A 19,533-nucleotide genomic window follows, 5' to 3' on the forward strand; every position below is an offset into this window, starting at 1 on the left:
CTCTTTGTAATGCCAGTGCATTCTCAGAAGGCAGCAGGGTGCCCTATCACTGATTCTGTTCCCAATTGGCATGCAGCAGCAGTTTGCGCAGACCAATGTACCAGACGCACAATGAGACCTTGTTTGTCTTTTTTTTTTTTATGATATTGAATCACGACCTCATTTCGCCATTGCAGCTGTGGGTTTGGGCGCAGATGGTGCCAACAAAGATCGGAGGACTAATGTGTTTCATATGCCAGGATGACCACCAGTCTTCTGGGTCCAACCACAGCGTTTGGGAAAGTACATATGATTCAGAATAGCAAGTGGTTTCACCAAATTTAGATTAGAGTTGCTCTTGAAAACATTCTTTGACAGTTTCTCTTGCACACAGGCCTGTTTGCAGGCTTGCGGTCAAGAGCATAATGATACCACAGCCTAAACATGCTTCATTAATTCCAGATCATTTTCGGCCAAGAAACCTACATAGACTATACAGTACATTTGCGGTGAAATTTTCAAGCAATTAGAGGCTTTGTCTAACGAACTACATTTCCCATTAGGCACTTTGGCAACCGCGCAAGCGCAGATGTGTTTATTTATTATACAGACCCACATCCGGAAGCTCCACTGTGAAATTGACCGAACGGGATAGTACTTGGTAAAGTTTCTTGTCTTTTGTGTTTTGCGCGTTCAGCGACAGTACAGCGCTTGCAAATTATAGTTAAACACACGTAGCATACTATATATCTCATATTGCTTTTGTCTGGAGGAAACGGCAGCTAATGTGACGGATAGGCTGGCTAATCGGCTAGCTTAGCAGTTTTGAAGCTAGCTGATCTAACGTTAGCATATGGGCCCCTCCATTCAGATGAGAGCTTACACTTCTTGACATTTTTGATGTTAATATGCTTACTTTCATTTGCACGGAGACTAACCTAGGTACTTTAACAACAAGGTGATAACATTTGAGTCGTGGTGTTTAATTAGTTTTCCTCTGTAAACAGGACGGGACAAGAAAATAATGAGGTAACCTGCCACAGCGAAGAAAGATTAAGATGTCAGACGGACAGACAGACAAGCAGAGAGGCTTAATTAATAGTTTTGTGTCTAATTAATTGAGACAGCATTAGTGCACTTATAGCTGTTGTGTTTCATCACTAATCAAATTTGTCTCCCCGGTATTGCAGTGGTTTTATTTGTAGAAACTGCGAACGCACCAAACTCACCTCTTGACATAAACTTGACTTGTTTCTAGTGTCATTTTGTATAACATGGGATCTACAACCTGCTATCAGTTTGAGAAACATTTAACAGTAATAAGTATACTAAGCTGAAGCTTATCTTTTTAAAAGATACAACACCCTTGCAATTCAAACGTAATTTAATCTACTTCCTTAAACCACCTGACGGTCGAGGATTTCCGTTTTGTGCTTAATTTAACATAATCAACACAGGTAGCTTCTTCACAGGTTGCTTCAAATGACCGTTTAAACATTCATCTCATCGGATGAACTACTGTCTGCTTATGTGCAGCAGTCGGGACGGTGTTTCTGGTGAACTGCTCCGATGGCGTGGACTGACTGAGGATGTCAGATTTGACATGAGAAGCAGGACATTGAGGATGTGATTGTTTGTATGTCAGAGCCCCACCTGGTGGGCGGACGTTACTGTTGCAGTTGTTCTCTTCGTGCGGTGATCGCTTTTTGTGTGCGTACAGTTTGGTTTACAGATCAGTAGATTAGCTCCAGATTCTGAATGTGTTAGTTTACTTATGAGATCATTTGCTTTGCTCACACTGTCACAGCTTGTCTGAACAAATCATATTGTATGTTAAGGGTATCTCAGCTTTAAGGCTTTAGTGTTTGTTTTAAACGTATTACAGCTGTGTTGTTCACTCTGTCCACTTCTTCTGACATGGTTGCTAAACTAATGAGTACAAAGGACACTAAACTAAACTAATGAGTACAAAGGACATGTACATGTCCTTTTCTGAAGCCAAAAGGGTGAACTGGCATTGAGGCAGTACATGTTCTGTGGTGCACATGTTATTATTGTCACTAATGTACATTTCTGTTGCTGTAATGTGCTTTACACATTTATAGGTTAAGGCTGTTGTGTTAAGCAGGTCTTACTAGTGTCCCTGGGTAACTGGTTGATTTTACTTTGGCAAAAATATAATTTTTTGCGTTGTTGTGATTGAGAGCTCTTTTGCAAGAGAGTCCCCCTGAGCAGGACTTAAACTGGGGCTTAGGCTTATGTGCTGGGTTTGAGCCCAGACATGTCCGGCCCATTTTAACGCCTGCCCCTGGGGACATCAGGGAAAACAGACAGAGAGAAGACATACACTATATAGACAAAAGTATTGGTTTGGGGCTGTTTACTTACTTCCAGCGAAGGGAAATCTTAATCTCAGAAGCTTTTCATAAACACTCAAAAATCTTGTGGAAGCTGTTATAGCCGCAGAGCTGTCTTTGTATTAAGAATGTCATTGAAGTCCCCGTCGGTGTAATGGTCAGGTATCCCAATACTTTTGTCTACATAGTGTAGTTCAGTCATACATACAACTGTGTATGTTATAAAAGCCTTTAGTTATTCATTACATTTGTATGGTAAAAGGTTCTATAAAGCAGGTCTTCGTGTTCAGTTCATTGTATAATTTAGTTAAAATGTGATCTGTATTTCTAATAGTATCTTGTATTTCTGCCCGCTGCAGGTGTGATGGCGAGGTGATGTGCCAGTCAGAGGAGTGATAAGGCCAGAGCAGCCATGACTGAGTGCTTCCTGCCCCCCAGCAGCAGCCCTGCAGAGCAGCGCAGGGCTGAACACCAAGGGGGCGTGGCACGCACCCCCAGCTCTGAGGAGATCAGTCCCACCAAGTTCCCCGGCTTGTACCGCACCGGGGAACCATCGCCGCCTCACGATGGCCATCACCACGAGGCACCGGACGCCTACGTCTCAGACGACGACAAAGAGCACAACAAGAAGAAGAACAAGTTCAAGAAGAAGGAGAAAAGGAGTAAGAAACGTATCCTGTAACTTTAGCAAGAAGTTTGAAGTTTCATTATTGACCTTGGAAATAGCAGTTTGACAAAAATGTCTCGGCACAAGGTCAGTTTGTGGGCACTTTGCATAGCTTCCAGATAAGGTGACTCCTACTAAAAATGTTATTGTTATAGGAAATGTTGAAAATGGCAAGAGTTTGCTGGATAATTCCCACTCTGGGATATGTTTATATACTCACACCGTAATGTACTGTACTAATTATGATCCAATATCTCATAATGCGGAGATAAACTCTGCAGTTAAATAGCATTTTGGCAACCTTGCATGTAAACACTATACTTTCCCTAACCGATTGTGTGGCCAGAAGAATTCACAATATTGATATTGTCTCTTTTTTGGCAATTACACTCCAGATATGAGTGTAGGGAAGTGGAAAGAGTGTCTGTAACCATAACTCTACGGAGGTGTACAAAAGGAACAATTACACTTAATGAATAGTGAAAAGGCAACCAGATGAACTGAAAACACAAGCTCCACAACATCTAATATCTCTGTTGGATTATTTACACTATATGATCTTATGGGTATCATTAACATGATATCATTGTTTCGTTTTTAAATATCCTGTTCACCGTCTGTACCAGTGTATCTCAACACCCCTCGGCAGTTGGCATGCAAATGAGTAAATGAGTACTAATTGAATAATGGAGAGTGAGTGAAGAAAGCATCCATGAATTCAGTCAAGGGTAATTGTTCCTAGATGTGTTTTTAAGCACCTTTTAAAAGCACACAGTACTGTTTTCAAGGGATTTTTTGATGATAAGAAAAATATGGAGTATTAGCATCCTTATGCTTTAACATTTAAATAAATATAAATATGTCACTTTCTTTCATTTAGGAGCTGCCAAATACATACAGGCCATCTAAGCTTCAGCTTTAGAACAGTTGAGGACTGAATACTGTTGTAATGTTGCTGCAGAAGTAAAGAGAGAAAGCTTCCTGCTTTTCCATCCTGTTGGCTGTTGCTGCCTGTAGCAGTGAGAAATGTTCTTTTACGGAGATTGTATTTCACTCATTGGTTGTCAGGCTCGTTGACCACTACTTAGTGTCAGGGTTTTTCCATGACTGTATTTACTTCCTACACCAGGGTATGATGGGAGAGAGGAAGAGATGGGCAGTTTCAGAGCACACCCAGAGAGTCCAGTGAAGGTGTGTCTCAGGCAGCTGTGATAAACAGGGTCTGTTCGAGGGGAAGCCCAGAGTAGAGATAATTAGGAGAGGAAAAAAACGTGTAGAGCCCACTTAACTGTTTGCTCTGAGGAAAAATATTTTAACTGAGCCTGTTCTACAGAGGAGACGTGTAAGGTGCAGTGGGAGCTATGCTAAATCGGTGGCTGACCTCTTTTCTAAGTCCCCATTCTCCCCCTCCGTTGCTATCTTCTCTCTCTCACACATCTTTCTTCCTGTTTCTATTTCATTGCTATTATGGTTCTGTCGTAGGAGGAGGATAAGAAACCAGGGTGTTCCTCCCCTCAGATCTAACCCTGTTTTTGCCTCTTCCTACTCTTTCTCTACTTTGACAGCGGAAGGGTACGCCGCCTTCCAGGAGGACAGCTCAGCAGACGAAGCAGAGAGCCCGTCCAAGATGAAGCGCTCCAAAGGAATCCATGTGTTCAAGAAGCCCAGCTTCTCCAAGAAGAAAGAAAAGGACTTCAAGGTGAAGGAGAAGGGCCCCAAGGAGGACAAGGCCAAGGATAAAAAATCTAAGGACCTGACGGCTGCAGACGTGGTTAAACAATGGAAGGAGAAGAAGAAGAAGAAGAAACCGACAACAGAGGCAGAACCCGTCCCAGTGGAGACCCCCACCTTCAGGCCCATCTTTGGAGCACCTCTGGTTGAAGCTGTCAAGAGGACAGCTCTGTATGATGGTATCCAGCTGCCGGCCATCTTCAGAGAATGTGTAGACTACATTGAAAGTTATGGCATGAAGTGTGAAGGCATCTACCGTGTGTCAGGTATAGAAACTGTGGGAGGCTGGTGATTTTTATTTCCCCCCATCATCTTATAAAAAGAAAGCAAATTGCAAAAAAAAAATCATAGAAAGAGAATAAGATACAACAAGTTTATGAATGTATTTGCTTGTCTTATTGATCCTCTCATCAACTTCTCAGGTATGAAGTCTAAGGTGGATGAACTGAAAGCAGCATATGACCGTGAGGAGTGCCCCTGCCTGGAGGAGTACGACCCCCACACAGTTGCCAGCCTGCTGAAGCAGTACCTTCGAGAGCTGCCTGAGAACCTGCTGGGCCGGGACCTGGCCCAGCGCTTTGAGGACGCCTGCGGACGGCAGGTGGAGGCCGAGAAGGTGACGGAGTTCCAGAGGCTGCTGGCCGAGGTGGCGCCGGAGAGCCGACTTGTTCTCTCCTGGCTCCTCACACACATGGACCACGTCATCGCCAGGGAGGCGGACACCAAGATGAATATTCAGAATATCTCCATCGTCCTCAACCCAACCATACAGGTCAGAGAGGAAGGACAGGTCATGCTGAGCAAATGGGATTTTAGATTAAAGAAGGAAAACGGGACACAAAACATCATTTAAAGAAATCAAAATGTTGCCAAGAGCAGGCGTTCAGCAGCAACAGGCAAACTAAACATAAAACACAAAAATAGATCTTGGGCTCAGGCTGTGTACCTCAAAGATAAGAAAACTCCCCTTAGCAACAATCCAACCGAGTTTTTATTGGATCAAACAGTCGGTTCATCTCTAAAACCCTGGCCCAGTTTGGTGAAGCTAATTTATTCCCGTAGGGCACATCTCTGTGGCTGCCCCACTTATTCTAAACCAACAGCAGCAGTAGCCACAACACTGTTAAATAAACACTCCTTTCAATTAACTTGTGGGGCCCAGGGTCAGTTTAAACAGGGTAAGTAAATGTGCAGGGATTTGTGATGTGGGGAAGGTGGCGCAGAGATGATTCAGTTTCAGTCTACGGTCTAACGCACGTAATGCAAACACTATCTCACGTGCAAGAATATTTGCAGTTTGTGCAGAGCTGCGTGCCTCGTGGTCACTGACTTGTTGACCTTGTGCTCAGATTGGGAACCGTGTTCTTTACGTGTTCTTCACGCACGTGAAGGAGCTGTTTGGGGATGTAGTCCTGAAGCCGGTGGTGCGGCCACTCCGCTGGTCCAACATGGCGACCATGCCAGCGCTGCCCGAGACCCAGGAGAGCATCAAAGAGGAGATCAGACGACAGGTGAGTTTCCAGCTGCAGCCAGTTTGTTAATTTTAGTTACTGACAGAATTGATCAAGGGATTGATTTATGACGGCTTGGCTAAAATGTGTACACAAACTGTATGTCTCTAAAATACTTTTGTATCTTTTTGAAGTTAACACATGATTAATAGTAATCGTTCTAAGTCAAGATTAAACGCAGCAGGAAATAAGTGAAGTGAGCTGCTTCTATTTATATACAAATTCTGGTTAGCAGTGCACATTTGCATCTTCCTGTTTCTCAGTGTGCCAGGACTATTTTTTCACCATGTGACTGAAGTTCATACCACTAAATCTATATGCCAGTGAATGCACCACACTGCAAAATAAACACAAATTGAAGCAGATTTGGAGCATATTTACATTAGCAACTTGTGTTGGAATACTTCAGGTAACTCTTAAAGGATGTCTTTAAAGCGTGTGGCAGATGTGCTGACTTTTGGTCAAAAGTCAAAGAAGTGAATTTCACTATTGCACTCATTTGAAGTTGTGCAGTGCCACAAAATTCTGACATGCAATAAAAATGTGTCTGTGTTTCAGGAGTTCCTGCTGAACTGCCTGCATCGGGACCTGCAGGCGGGGGTGAAAGACTTGTCTAAAGAGGAGCGACTGTGGGAGGTTCAGAGAATCCTAACTGCTCTAAAACGCAAACTGAGGGAGGCCAAACGTCAGGTAGGCTGCGTCTGGACACTGAATGTGTGTGTATGTGTGTGTTTCAAAATTTCATGTAATAAGGGCAAGGATAATGATGATGGTTAGCTGCTCGTATTCGGGAATACCTCTGCACTGCTGTGTAATATTTATAATAATGCATTTTGGAGATGAGATACGATGTACACATCAGAGCGCGAACCAGTCCAACAGTATCACAGACTGTGGCCTCATAAAGGGATGCAGACATGAATAAAACCCTCTCTGATACAGGACAAGGATGAATCTCACAAGGTTCGCTTGTTTGACCGTTGTGCTTTGTCTCTGTATCTTTCCCGCTTCGGCCTTGTAGGAGTGCGAGAGTAAGATAGCCCAGGAGATAGCAAGCCTCTCAAAGGAAGATGTTTCCAAAGAGGAAATGACAGAGAATGAAGAGGAAGTCATCAACCTCCTCTTGGCACAGGTGAGTGTCATTTAAATGCCAAAAAACAGATGATGATGATGATGATGCTTAGACCAACAAAATGCTACAAGATGTACAAGCCTGAGGTTGCTTTTAAAAATACTCCACCTGTGTTCCACTCTCACTACGCCAAGCTGAGATGGAATCGTCATTTATGTTTTCCCCCACTTCCTGTCCATCGTCAGGAAAATGAGATCCTAACGGAGCAGGAGGAGCTGATCTCTCTGGAGCAGGTGCTTCGCAGACAGATCGCAACCGAGAAGGAAGAAATCGAGAGGCTGCGAGCAGAGATCGCAGACATTCAGAGGTAAGACAAGAGTGAAGCCGTTTCAGGTGGAAAATATACTGTAACATAATGTCGTAACATGCGGTCCAGGTCTCGTCTGTAACCCAGCTTTGTGTCCCTCAGTCGGCAGCAGGGTCGCAGTGAGACGGAGGAATATTCTTCAGACAGTGAAAGCGAGAGTGAAGATGAGGAGGAGCTGCAGTTGATTCTTGAAGACCTGCAGAAACAAAACGAGGAACTGGAGGTGAGAGGATCGTGTTTTGAGTTCTGACAGAGCAAAATCTGAAAGTGTTCCTCAGAAAATTGTTTGTGTGTTCAGTCTGAGAATTTCAAGTTGTGGTTTTCTTTCTGAGGATGTTCTTTTTTATTAGTTTAGTAGTATAGAGTAAATATTCCTCTGTAAATATTCCCCGGTTTCACAAGCGCCGTTTGTGTTTTTATTGACGTGTAGAACAAGAACACCCACCTGAATCAGGCCATCCATGAGGAGCAGGAAGCCATCTTGGAGCTCCGCGTCCAGCTTCGCCTCCTGCAGAGCCACAAACTGCAGCAGGAACTGACCGTCCAGCAGCCGGCCGAGCAGGCCCCGCCCACACAGCCCAGCCCGGAGCCCCGCAGCGAGGAGCAGACCAAACGCTCCGTCGCCGCCGCAGCTGCCGGTGCAGACGCCGCTGCCTCGGCCAACGGCAAGGCAGCTAAAGATCCTTCGAAGCCCTCGCCGAACAAAGACAGGAGAGACACCAACATGTGAGGTGTCGTCTCAGCGATCTGTTCGATGGATCTGCTCTGCTGCACGTATCTACCACTGGTCAGTTGTCCCGCAGCGTCACTCGTTATGCACTGGAGATTTCACTAGTAAATGTGCCCCCCGAGTGGCAGCCATGGAAAAAAAACCCAAAAAAAACAAAATCTGTTATACAGTACGTTGTTTCCCATTCTCCATTGCAAAACACGACCAACTAGAGATGTTGCGGACAACTGGCTGCTGCTGAGGGAGGCGGAGAATATTATCAAATTCACAGTGCCAAGCCTGTATGAAGGAAGAAGAAGGGGGGGAGGAGGGCGTCTTGCCAGCATATGAGATGAAGTTTATTTTTCGCTGGTAAGGGCTCAAGAAATGAGCACAGACATAATCTCAGTCCGTGTGAGTAGATGCAGATTTGACTTGTCAGGATAGGGACGACTGTGCCATAACTGAAGATGCCAGACTGGATGAGATTCCCCCCGAGAACCACTAATACGAAAGCTCTTTGAATAACAAAGAATTTGTGATTGGCCTATCTATATATTGTATATTTAAGTAATATTCTGAAGAATACGGATGGCTATTCAAGATATGCATAGATTTTAAATTTTGTCTTTTTAGTAATATATGAATATGTGTATGAATGTAGTGTGGATACTTTCTTTTCTTTGAACAGCAGATGCACGTGACCACGGCGGCGTTGCACCTCGCAACTGACCAGTGGACGAAAACACGAACGGCCCACAAATACGCAACAAAAGCACATGTCGCGTCGCTGCGACATGTAGGCCAACGGCTGGAAGGCTGCGTTGTCACAGTCGCTCCGTGAAACAGCACTTTGCTCTGTGGTGCGGCCATCTTCTTTTGCACGAGCAAAAAAACACAAAAGAAGGAAAGTGACATCCGGTTTCATGGTGAAATAATAAATCTGCAGCGATGAATCACGCCGTTTTGTTGGGTATTTGATGGTGTGTGTTTTGATGTGTGGAGTTATCGTTCATGGTAGCCGTTGGAAGCCAAAAAGTCAATCATTTAGTTTCACGACTGATCCATGACTGTTGCAAAACAGTGTCGTTGTTCGGTGACGCCAAAGGCACAGCCGACTTACTTACCTTTTGTGTATATTATTGTAAAGTCGCAAACATACTGTGCTTTCAGCTCTTAATGTTTTGTCTTATGTTTTGTTTTTGTTTGTTTTTTTTATTCTTGTTGTTATTAATGACTTGTATGGAGTATGCTAGTGTGACTGCCCCTGCTTTGGTCACGGGCAAATCAAAGCAATCTCACCTGGACTCATGATTCAACGTGTTATTAATCCCTGTGACTGAAACCGATAAATACTAGATTGGGCTCAGAAGCTTCTGATTAGGTTGTTTTCATATTGTTCCAAGCTTTTGTGGCTTATCGTTGCAGACAGAGTAATGCTGTGAAGAATAAAGTGTCGATCTGAATAATTTATCTCATCCTCTGTCTGTCTGTTTGTTTGACACACAACCTAATGAATGTGCGTTTTTACTTGTGTTGGCAGGAATTGTAGTGCTTCCTCTGTTCCATTACACATTCTCTGAATACTTTTCCCCCTTGCGGCCTAATGAGGTTGTAAGCAAAGCCTTAGTTTGCATCTCTTTTGAGGAAATGAGATGAAAATAAAATTGTCGGGTTCTGACTCAGAATGAAGGATTTATATCTGAGAGATGGTGGATCCACCCGACTTTTTTTGTTATTTCTTTAACTGGTTTCCGATTTGGAAAGTAACTGCGTCAATTCACCCAAAAACAGCAAGAAAAAAGACCGGATATAAGTAAAATTTGTTTCAAAATGAAAGTTCAACAGTCTTAGTCAGGATGAGTTAAAGCTTAAAGCTTCCTTACTGAAATGCAAACACTTTTATTTTTAATCTAATTCGTAAAATGAACCGTACTGTTACTATTATTGATTTAAAACGTTTTCCTCTGTGCTATCATTACGCTTGTATGTCCCAGCGTGATTCTGATTCACAGACTAGTTTAGTAACCAATAGTGGTCCAATGGTACACTTACACAAGTGTGATGTAAAAACTGGAAGCCTCCGGTGCACGTACACAGGATTTGTGGCAATAAGTTAAGAAGCACGACATTTAATATATTTTTTTTTATTGTAACCGAGATGTTTGTGGAAATCCATATGATTATTCCATGCAGATTATTTTTAGAAGTCCTAAAACAACATGCCTGGTTAGAAGGATATCGACATTGGCTTTTTTTATCTTGAATTTCTCTCGGGATCAGTAAAGTCTCTATCTATTTATGTGAAGGCAATCTATAGTCTGGAGTGTATGGAGCTATGCGGGTTTTATTTTGAAAGTCACAACCGGACGTTCCACTTGTCATTCGCGCCACTTGACGCCAGTTCAGGGTAGATGATCAGCCTGTCCGTGTCAGGGGCTGGGTTTCTCTTTTATGCAAGAAGAGGAAAAAAAATAGCTTGAGTTTCTAGCATGACGGGACAAAGACACTGAGTGACCACTGATAAATAATGTTTTTTAAAAAAAGCTTTTAGAACCATGGCCATAAGGGAGCTCAAAGTTTGCCTTTTAGGGGTAAGTGGCAGATGTTTTTGTTGACTAACTTTGGGGAAAATTCTTTCTGTCTGCTGGGAGTGTAACTAACCGACAGCACTTTGATAGGAGTTAGCTCCTCCAGCTGAAATGTGAAGACGATGTCGGTTATCTTTTGTTTTTCCTTTAACCGGTCCGGAGTTTGTCGTGTTCCTCGTCAGAAAACTTGTAGATTCATCTAGAGAAAATTTGATAGCTGATTCACTGAAAACAACTAGCTAACCGTTAACAGCGGACATTTTTTAAAACCTCGTTGTGTTTGATGAAATCGCCTCACTGCGTGTTTTTCGCCTTTCATGTTTTTTTTTTTTTTTTTTAACGGCTCTGACCGTTTAACGTCCATTACGTCACCACCCGACAAACCGCTTCGGCGAGCCCGTTAGATTTCCTGCTGCGTTAGCGAAACACGGCGGGCCCGTCTGCACGAGCGGCGACGTCAGGGGACGTTCAGGGACGTTTTCGGACTACAAAATGTCACAGTGGTTTAGTTTATCAATGAAGCAAACACAAAAAGGGGGAAGCGGGAACTTTGTAAGAGTTATGTTAACGTTCACCAGGCCTGCGCATTCCGCCGCAGCCCGCTGACTCCCCAGCTCAAGTTAACCTGATCAGTCGGTTTTTGGGGTTTTTTGTTTTTTCTCGCCCCTCTATGGCCGTGTGTGTGATCTGCTGGAGAGTTGGAGTGTGTGAAGACAGGATGAGAGCTGTCACGTAGCCAAAAAGGCCTGATTTTTCGTGTTAATTTTACTGTACTTTACTAACTAGTTGTGGACTTGCAGGAGCCTGTCTGATGGGGTTGGCACGTGATCAGACAGCTGCCTAATCGATCAGGGTCAATGTTGTCCAGTGACTCTTTATGTGTGTGTTGAGTGCTGGTGCTGATATGTGCGACCTTCCGTTTTCAGGACACTGGAGTTGGGAAATCCAGCATTGTGTGCCGATTTGTTCAGGATCATTTTGACCACAACATAAGTCCCACAATAGGGTAAGAGCTTTGTCACAGACCACAAGAGACAGCAGGAGAAAAGCAACGGATCAAACGAGAGAAACGGGATGCTTAGTGCGGCTTAAGCCGTCTTGGCTTTCCCAAAAGAAGTCGGGTTTGTGATATCAAATCAAATCCAGAGTCTTAAGTAGGCAACAGTCTGGTTCAGTTTGAGCATGCGAGGCGCCCGGTCAAGTGACGATAAACAGAATCTTTCACACTAATGGTGAAGTCGGCCGACATGTTGACGCTTATAAAACTGTCAGTAGGAATCAGACAAACCACTCAATACTTAAACTCTGTACAAAGAGACATTTTAGGCTGAATAGTTCATAAATAACATGGCATAACCCTGTCTTGCAAAAGGAAAAAAAAACAGTCCCTTTGGCTCATTTAGCCAAAAAAAGCCAAATTCATGCATGTTTTTCCAAAGTTACGGCTCAGAATTTGGTCAGAATTACAGATACGAATGTGTATGCTGCACATCAGAGCAACGCCAAACTTAAACATGCTAAGGAAATGACTACAATTTATAAAACATGAAAGCAAACTTTGGCTGCAACAAACTGAGATGGATTTTTTTTTTAAAAATTAATAAGATTAATCAAATGTTTAACATCATCCCTTATTCCACTGTCATCACTGGGTCGGCTTTTGTCTTGTGTCTTGTTTGAATGGTTGTTTTGCTGGTTTTTGTGCGCCTCTGACCCGACACTGCATCAGGGCTTTCAGTCAATGTCTTACTTGTTTCCTGCTGACTTGTGCTGTTTTGTTTCCTGTGCCAAACGTTGCATTGTTGTGAGATGCTCTTTATCATCTGCAGAGCATCATTCCTGACCAAAACAGTGCCATGTGGAAATGAACTGCACAAATTTCTGATCTGGGATACAGCCGGACAGGAACGGGTGAGTACCCCCACAGCAGAAATTAACACACATGGCTTTATGAGTCAGGTTCTTCGGAAAAAGTTAATTTTCCGTTACATTTTGCATCTGGAAGCTAGCAGTGACACAATCATTTCACTGTCAGCCGCCCTCATGACACAGAGTTATTATAAGGCGTGTAACAGGGTGATTCACATATGGTTCAAAGGGTCATGAGACAGTGAGTCCTCATGGGGTGGTGGGGGGTGTGTGTTGTTGTGTACAGTTGAAGTTTACCACACATGCTTACGGCATGGAAAATCTGGCAAAGTATTTCCTGCTTTTGTGTGAAAGAAAATGATACCTTGGAACTCCTGGTTGCAACTAAAATCACACATGACTGTCTGTGTGACATATGATCTCGGTAAACATCTGCGAGCAAACGCACCATCAGAATCTGAAAGCGCAACATAAAGACACTCCAGTGTAGTGCCTTAGAGTCCTTCCTGTTTGTACTGCATGCACTGCCATGGGCGCAGGGATGATGGGATACACACCGCTGTCGTAATGCAAACCAACAGCTGGTGGTGGTGGTGTTGATGTGCTATAGATGTGGCAGTGCGCTAGTCAAAGAGAAGAGAAGAAGACTACAAGGTGATGTGAACACTGCAGGTGTTATGGCTTTGTTTTAGGATACAAATACTGGATTTTGGTCTAATGTAAATGTACATTTAAATACAATTTGTATATTTTATGTATGGGCCATAAACAACCTCACAGTGTGGAGCTGAAACTTGTTAAAGAAGTGACTTTTTCCACTGGCTGCTCATCACTTAAGAACGTATGGACATTATGTATTCACAGTGTGCAGTATGCTGGGTCAGTGTTTTGTAGGTTAGCCCAACATTTCTAATGATATGATTCAGACTTAAGATTGTGTTCAGTATAAAGACACAGTTTTTTTTAAAAAAGTATTTGAATCTTTATAAAAGGTGTCATTGGTGGCACGGTGGTGCAGTGGTTGTTGCCTCATAGCAAGAGGGTTCCAGGTTCGAATCCCGGTCTGGGCCCTTCTATGTGGAGTTTGCATGTTCTCCCTGTGCCTGCGTGGGTTTTCTCTCGGTACTCCGGCTTCCTCCCACAATACCAAAAACATGCACATTAGGTTAATTGGCTGCTCTAAATTGCCCCTAGGTGTGAGAGTGTGTGGTTGGCTTTGTGTGTTGGGCGATTGACTGGCGACCAGTCCAGGGTGAACCCCGCCTCTCGCCCGTAGTCAGCTGGGATAGGCTCCAGCTCCCCCGCGACCCTGATGGATAAGCAGTATAGAAAATGAATGGATGGATATAAGGTGTCATTTCTCTATAGCCGTGCTATGCTAATAAGATTTCATTTAACATATTGATTGACCCCACTGACTGCTATAAATATTTTTTTCTGTTTAGTTTCACTCATTAGCTCCAATGTACTACAGAGGATCGGCTGCTGCGGTCATCGTCTATGACATTACGAAACTGGTAAGAATATACTGACGATCTTTAAATCAAAGGAGTCGCTGTAAATTAAGTTTGGGTTGGACGGTGACATAGTCAGAGGTTTCAGATTCCCAGACCAAATGACAAAAATGAATAAATGACGACCTTTTTGTTTCCCTCGCCTACCGACTCTTGAGAGGCTCCTGTAATATCCTGCACCGCTGGAGCAGAGACGAAGTTGGTTTCACACTATGAGCTTGATGAAAAATTCAGTTACTTTTCCATCACTCTGGGATGCCTTGCGTCAGTGACCTACAAATGTCATTCTTTCCTGGTCTGTTAATGGAAAACGTGTCTGAAAAACACCATTAAATACAATGAATGTGTGGCACAAGTTGTAGAAAATGTCTGGCCAACGCTGTCGTAAAGCACCTGTGGCAGCGCTGACCGCCGTGTGCTCTTGTTGTTCAGGACTCTTTCCAGACACTGAAGAAATGGGTGAAGGAGCTGAAAGAACATGGCCCGGAGGACATTGTTGTAGCCATAGCAGGAAACAAGAATGACTTAGGAGACATCAGGTGAGTTTTCTGAGTCTGTCGTAGAAACTGCTTCTGGTGATAATATCCATACCTGACACGGGAAGGCTCATTCATTAATGGTTTAAAGTCTGTCTTGAATCAGCACGAACACGCGTCTTCATGATAAAACGTTAGCTTCTCTCCTGTTCAGTGGAAAAAATGTCCTTTTCTCATGTTGCTTCATCACTCGCTCCTACACATTCACTGCACTCTCAGTTATGACTCTTGCTTTACTGCATCACTTCCCATTAAGGCTTTCAGCACAGCAGGTTTAGTAAAGGAAGTGTCCGTGTCTGTTCCCAACAGAGACTCATTATTGTGCTCCAAACAATGATGCTGTCATCTTGTCACGCCTGTTACGTGAAGTCTACTGACTCCAAGTGTCACCACCATCTTCAGAAACCAACTGAGGCTCATTTAATATTTTGCTCACCGAAATTGCTTGGTTAAACGTCATTGATGACGCGTGCCTTGTTAGCTGTGAACGGACATCCACACTTACTTTAGCGTCCTTCTCTTTCACAGGGAAGTTCCTATGAAGGAAGCTAAGGAGTTTGCTGAATCAATTGCAGCTATTTTCATCGAGACGAGCGCCAGAAATGCTGTCAATGTTGAGGAGCTCTTTCAGAAAATCAGTAAGTTTCATGTCTGCGCCACACGTGTCTGTATATACTGTAGGAAGCTTTCAAAAGAGATGCTGGAGAAGCCTCTCAGTGCTGAGCCTTTCAGTCACGCTGGACGCTGTTACTCACTGCTACATGCTGTCATCATGTGGGAGGACACTTTCAGTGGTATGACATAAATATAAAGACATCTTTAATCCCCCTCAGTGAGTGTGACTTATTTTACTGTTCATGTTCCAAAGAACTTCTCTTGTTTTTGTCCATGTGCCTTTTTCTGCTTTCTTTATAAGTTGTAAATATGTTTTTGCCATAATGTGGAGCAGAGAAATTCAAAATCATTTTTATTTTTTTTTTTACAGCTAAAATGACTTCTTCTGATTTAATCACACTAGAGACATCTTTTTTACACAATGTAGACAAAAGTATTACACACTATTACACCAACAGGGACATCACATTCTAAATACGCAGACATTAATATGGAGTTGCCCCCCCCTCCCCCTTTGCAGCTCTAACAGCTTCCACTCTTCTGTGAAGGCTTTCCACAACATGTTGGAGTGTTTCTGTGGGAATTTGTGCCCATTCATGCAGTAGAGCATTTGTGAGGTCACACACTGATGTTGGACCAAAAGGCCTGGCTAACAATCTCCGTTCCAGTTCATCCCAAAGGTGTTGGATGGGGTTGAGGTCAGGACTCTGTGTGGGCCAGTCAAGTTCTTCCACACCAAACTCATCCAACCATGTCTTTATGGAGCTTTGCTTTGTGCACTGGGGCACAGTCATGCTGGAATAGAAAAGGGCCTTCAACAAACTGTTGCCACAAAGTTGGAAGCATAGCATTGACCAAAATGTCTTGGTATGCTGAAGCATTAAGATTTACCTTCACTGGAAGTCAGGGGCTGAGCCCAACTCCTGAAAAACAGTCCCATGCCACACCTGAACTCAGTAATAATAAGGTGTGTCCCAATACTTCTGCCTATAGAACGTATGTGAATAACCTTTTGAAGGTGGCATTTTGTGGTTTTACAGTGTGTGTTGTGTTAAGAAAACCAGCATCCCTGGCATTGTGTTTTGGCCAGCAGGTTTATCATGTTTTGTTTTAAGGCTGCTGTCCGTGGATGTTTCTTCGCAGCTGTAATAACAATTTACATGCTTAAAATAGTTAGATCTCTCTTTTTGACAACTCTGTAAATGATTCTGTGTTGTGTGTTTAGGTAAACAGATTCCACCGCTGGAAAACCCTGAGGTGGACTCCAACGAGTCCTTCAAACTCACCAGGCAGCCTGCTCCGTCCACCAGGAGGTGCTGCTAGTACCAGCAGTGGCTGATAAGATTACTTCCTTCAAGCCCATGGACTCCACCAGCACGGCACACAGTCCACACTGCACACAGTGTCTTACTCCTGAGCAAGACAAGACAGTGGACAGACAAGAGGTCAGCTTGCACGTGTGGCCACCTGCAACCTGAAACACCTGCCAGCAGCATTTTATGTGTCAGTGCACATTTATTTCATTTAATTGCAGCAGTTTTGACTCTGACGAGGCCAGGAAGCAGAAAGCCTTCAGTTTGGCCCCCTCAGGTGGTGTTTTACCTGAATTACATTATGATTTCCGTCTGCTACATAGATCATTCAAAGGAGGCAGTTGTATCCCATTTTCCACAGTAACGTCAACACAAATTGATAAGTGATTTAGCTGATGTGATTTTTTTTTGTTATTTTTTTTAATTTTTTTTTTGGCTGCTGTTGTTGCATCAGCAGTTTTGGCTGCTGATGCAACAACATTTCAATTTCAAGAGTCAACTGCTGTGTGGATTTTCATTGCACTGTGGCTCTTAAATTGCACACATTAAAATAAGTTTTTTGGTTTTTTTTTTTTACATTTTATCAAGGCTACACTTTTATGTCCATGAGAGTAACGACTCTTGTATAGAATTTAATTAGAAGATTTGAATAAGAGGCCGTTGAGATCAAACCTTTGATAACCATTTAGGCCTGTAAGTCAAGCACAGCAGCTTTACCTTGTATTTCATCATGTGTTTTTACACATGTTTGCTGTATAAGGGTTTAACTGTAATGCTGCTGACTGAACAGCTTAGAGGCCTAAATCATAATTACAGTACGACACCCCCTGTTGAAACACTGTGACCAATACTAGGATTGTTTACATAGTGATTTGTTAAAGATGTTTTCTACGTGCTGAAATGTATTGTCTGAGATTTCACTACAGGGAATGACTTTATATGACAGCCAAACATGAGGTTTCCATCCATTTTTATGCCTGAACATGGGTACATTCATACCGTTAAGAGGAGAAAGGACTTGCATGTATTTTACTCTAAATATGTCTAAAGCCGTTAAAGGAGTTGTGTTCTATATAGTAACCGAACGTATGGGAACCCAGTCCTAAACCAATCAGTTGTAGCTGGCAAAAAACCTGGAAAAAAGGGTAACTTGAAAATGTTTCTTAGCCCAGTTGTGTAGACTATATTATGCATATTGTTTGCTGATGTTTCTTTGGCAGTAGTGCTCTTGGAATTGACCACTTCAGAAATGTATTACAGCACTTTGCATACATTTAACACAGTATTAATGTGGAGTTACTTTAAGTGTAAGTGTTGAAACAGTTGCAGTACTCCTTAATAACATGGCTTCCTATGTAACAATATTTCCGGTTTGGCATTGCCATAAATGAAAAAAAGATCATGTTAGAGCTCAAGTTAAGTCAGTACAAATTAAAAAGTAATTTGAAAATACACATTTTTAACCAGCATGTACGGTGAGGTAATGGAGTTAAAGTTGTGTTTTTTTTAATGCAATTCTCCACTCATTTCACACCCACCTTTCTCTTTTGATAGTCATACCAAACTCCTTTCAAAAATCTGCCGATTTATGTGCCCTTTTGACATGACTTCTGAATACCCCATGAGAAAATGTGTTTCCCATATATATTCATCATGGACGTTTTGCTTCAAGCAGCAGGCTTGTGACAACAGTCTTCCTCCAAAATGTTTCCTGAAATTGAACGTTGAAACTGAACAAGGAGCCGCTTGCTGATCCAGATGTACATTATGTCGGCAGATTGATACGAATTCCATAAAGCGCAGATTTTTTAATGCAGTTTGGCACAATTTCGCCTCAGTGCGAGAGAAAATTACACACACTGAGCAGAGAAATTTTATTAGGTTAGAGGTTTAACGTTGACAAGAGATTTTCAGCGAGTATTGTAGTAGATGTCCCACAAGTGCCTTTTTTATGTTTTTGTAAAGAAATGTACGACATGGCTAGAAAGTGCGTACTGCGTACTAAAATAATGCATGAATTACTTGACTAAATCAGCACAGACTAATTGTACGCATAACAGTCAGTTTTGAAACTGCCAATTATCTGCAGCCATCTTTATACTGTATGCCCAAGTCATGCTTCCCTGCATCCTCTGTAGGCCAGATTAATTTTTGTATATTAATCAATGTAATAAAGTAGTGATTATTCTATTTGTTCTGTCTGTGTTACTTTTACCCTGCGAGTATAAAGCATGTTTTCCCAAAGACACCAGAAGAGACGATGCAGATCAACCTCCTGACCTTTTCCATGTGACGGTGACAATTTCTTGTTGCACAGTATAGACGAAACTTGCACTCCAACCACACTGTGTACTTTGTTTAATTGAAATTAAATCAATCAATTTTTTTGCTCTCTTAATCACTACACTTATGTAAGAAACTTCAACTTTGGGGAAGTCGTCTTACTCTCCCACAGCCTGTTTGCTTTGAACCCCAAAATGAGAAACACTCAGCAAACTAGTCTCGCGTTACTTTTGCACATACTGTACATGGTTCACGTGACCGTTTGAAAAGCTGTAAACAGCACAAATTACACTCAGAGTGGAACATACTACAGAGCCCTATTCAGTGCACTGCAATGGATTACTCCTTCAGCAGATTACAGAGCGGAGTTCTTGCACTTCTTGTCACGAAGATGGATTTAGCCATAGCTTCAGTTGTCA

General features: G+C 42.7%; 2 protein-coding genes across 4 annotated transcripts; both read left to right on the forward strand.

Moving 5' to 3' along the window:
• Positions 1–503: 503 nt before the first annotated feature.
• On the forward strand, positions 504–9,866 carry ralbp1 (ralA binding protein 1). 3 transcript variants are annotated; one of them, XM_046408615.1, is made up of 10 exons: positions 504–640; positions 2,696–2,998; positions 4,569–5,000; positions 5,157–5,506; positions 6,084–6,245; positions 6,804–6,935; positions 7,267–7,377; positions 7,563–7,684; positions 7,787–7,907; positions 8,115–9,866. In XM_046408615.1, exons 2-10 carry the CDS (start codon positions 2,749–2,751, stop codon positions 8,412–8,414), a joined length of 1,980 nt encoding a protein of 659 aa, XP_046264571.1. In that variant the 5' UTR covers positions 504–640; positions 2,696–2,748; the 3' UTR covers positions 8,415–9,866. The 3 variants fall into 3 exon arrangements, with proteins under 3 accessions (XP_046264571.1, XP_046264573.1, XP_046264574.1); XM_046408617.1 differs by lacking the exon at positions 504–640 and adding an exon at positions 667–1,008; XM_046408618.1 differs by lacking the exon at positions 504–640 and adding an exon at positions 1,036–1,589.
• A 915-nt stretch (positions 9,867–10,781) lies between these two features.
• rab31 (RAB31, member RAS oncogene family) lies at positions 10,782–19,021 on the forward strand. Its single transcript, XM_046409195.1, has 7 exons — positions 10,782–10,987; positions 11,911–11,990; positions 12,814–12,895; positions 14,299–14,370; positions 14,800–14,906; positions 15,432–15,541; positions 16,744–19,021. Exons 1-7 carry the CDS (start codon positions 10,952–10,954, stop codon positions 16,839–16,841), a joined length of 585 nt encoding a protein of 194 aa, XP_046265151.1. The 5' UTR covers positions 10,782–10,951; the 3' UTR covers positions 16,842–19,021.
• The last annotated feature ends 512 nt before the right edge of the window (positions 19,022–19,533 follow it).

The sequence above is a fragment of the Scatophagus argus genome, chromosome 13 (assembly GCF_020382885.2).
Source record: "Scatophagus argus isolate fScaArg1 chromosome 13, fScaArg1.pri, whole genome shotgun sequence".
Taxonomy (NCBI): domain Eukaryota; kingdom Metazoa; phylum Chordata; class Actinopteri; family Scatophagidae; genus Scatophagus; species Scatophagus argus.

Excerpts from the sequence above, each read along its gene's own strand:
- ralbp1 (XM_046408615.1), top strand. The coding sequence starts at position 2,749 with ATGACTGAGTGCTTCCTGCCCCCCAGCAGCAGCCCTGCAGAGCAGCGC. Across the intron at positions 6,936-7,266 it reads TGAGGGAGGCCAAACGTCAG|GAGTGCGAGAGTAAGATAGC; the intron begins GTAGGCTGCGTC and ends TCGGCCTTGTAG. Across the intron at positions 7,685-7,786 it reads GAGATCGCAGACATTCAGAG|TCGGCAGCAGGGTCGCAGTG; the intron begins GTAAGACAAGAG and ends TGTGTCCCTCAG.
- rab31 (XM_046409195.1), top strand. The coding sequence starts at position 10,952 with ATGGCCATAAGGGAGCTCAAAGTTTGCCTTTTAGGG. Across the intron at positions 12,896-14,298 it reads ATACAGCCGGACAGGAACGG|TTTCACTCATTAGCTCCAAT; the intron begins GTGAGTACCCCC and ends TTTTCTGTTTAG. Across the intron at positions 14,371-14,799 it reads TCTATGACATTACGAAACTG|GACTCTTTCCAGACACTGAA; the intron begins GTAAGAATATAC and ends CTTGTTGTTCAG.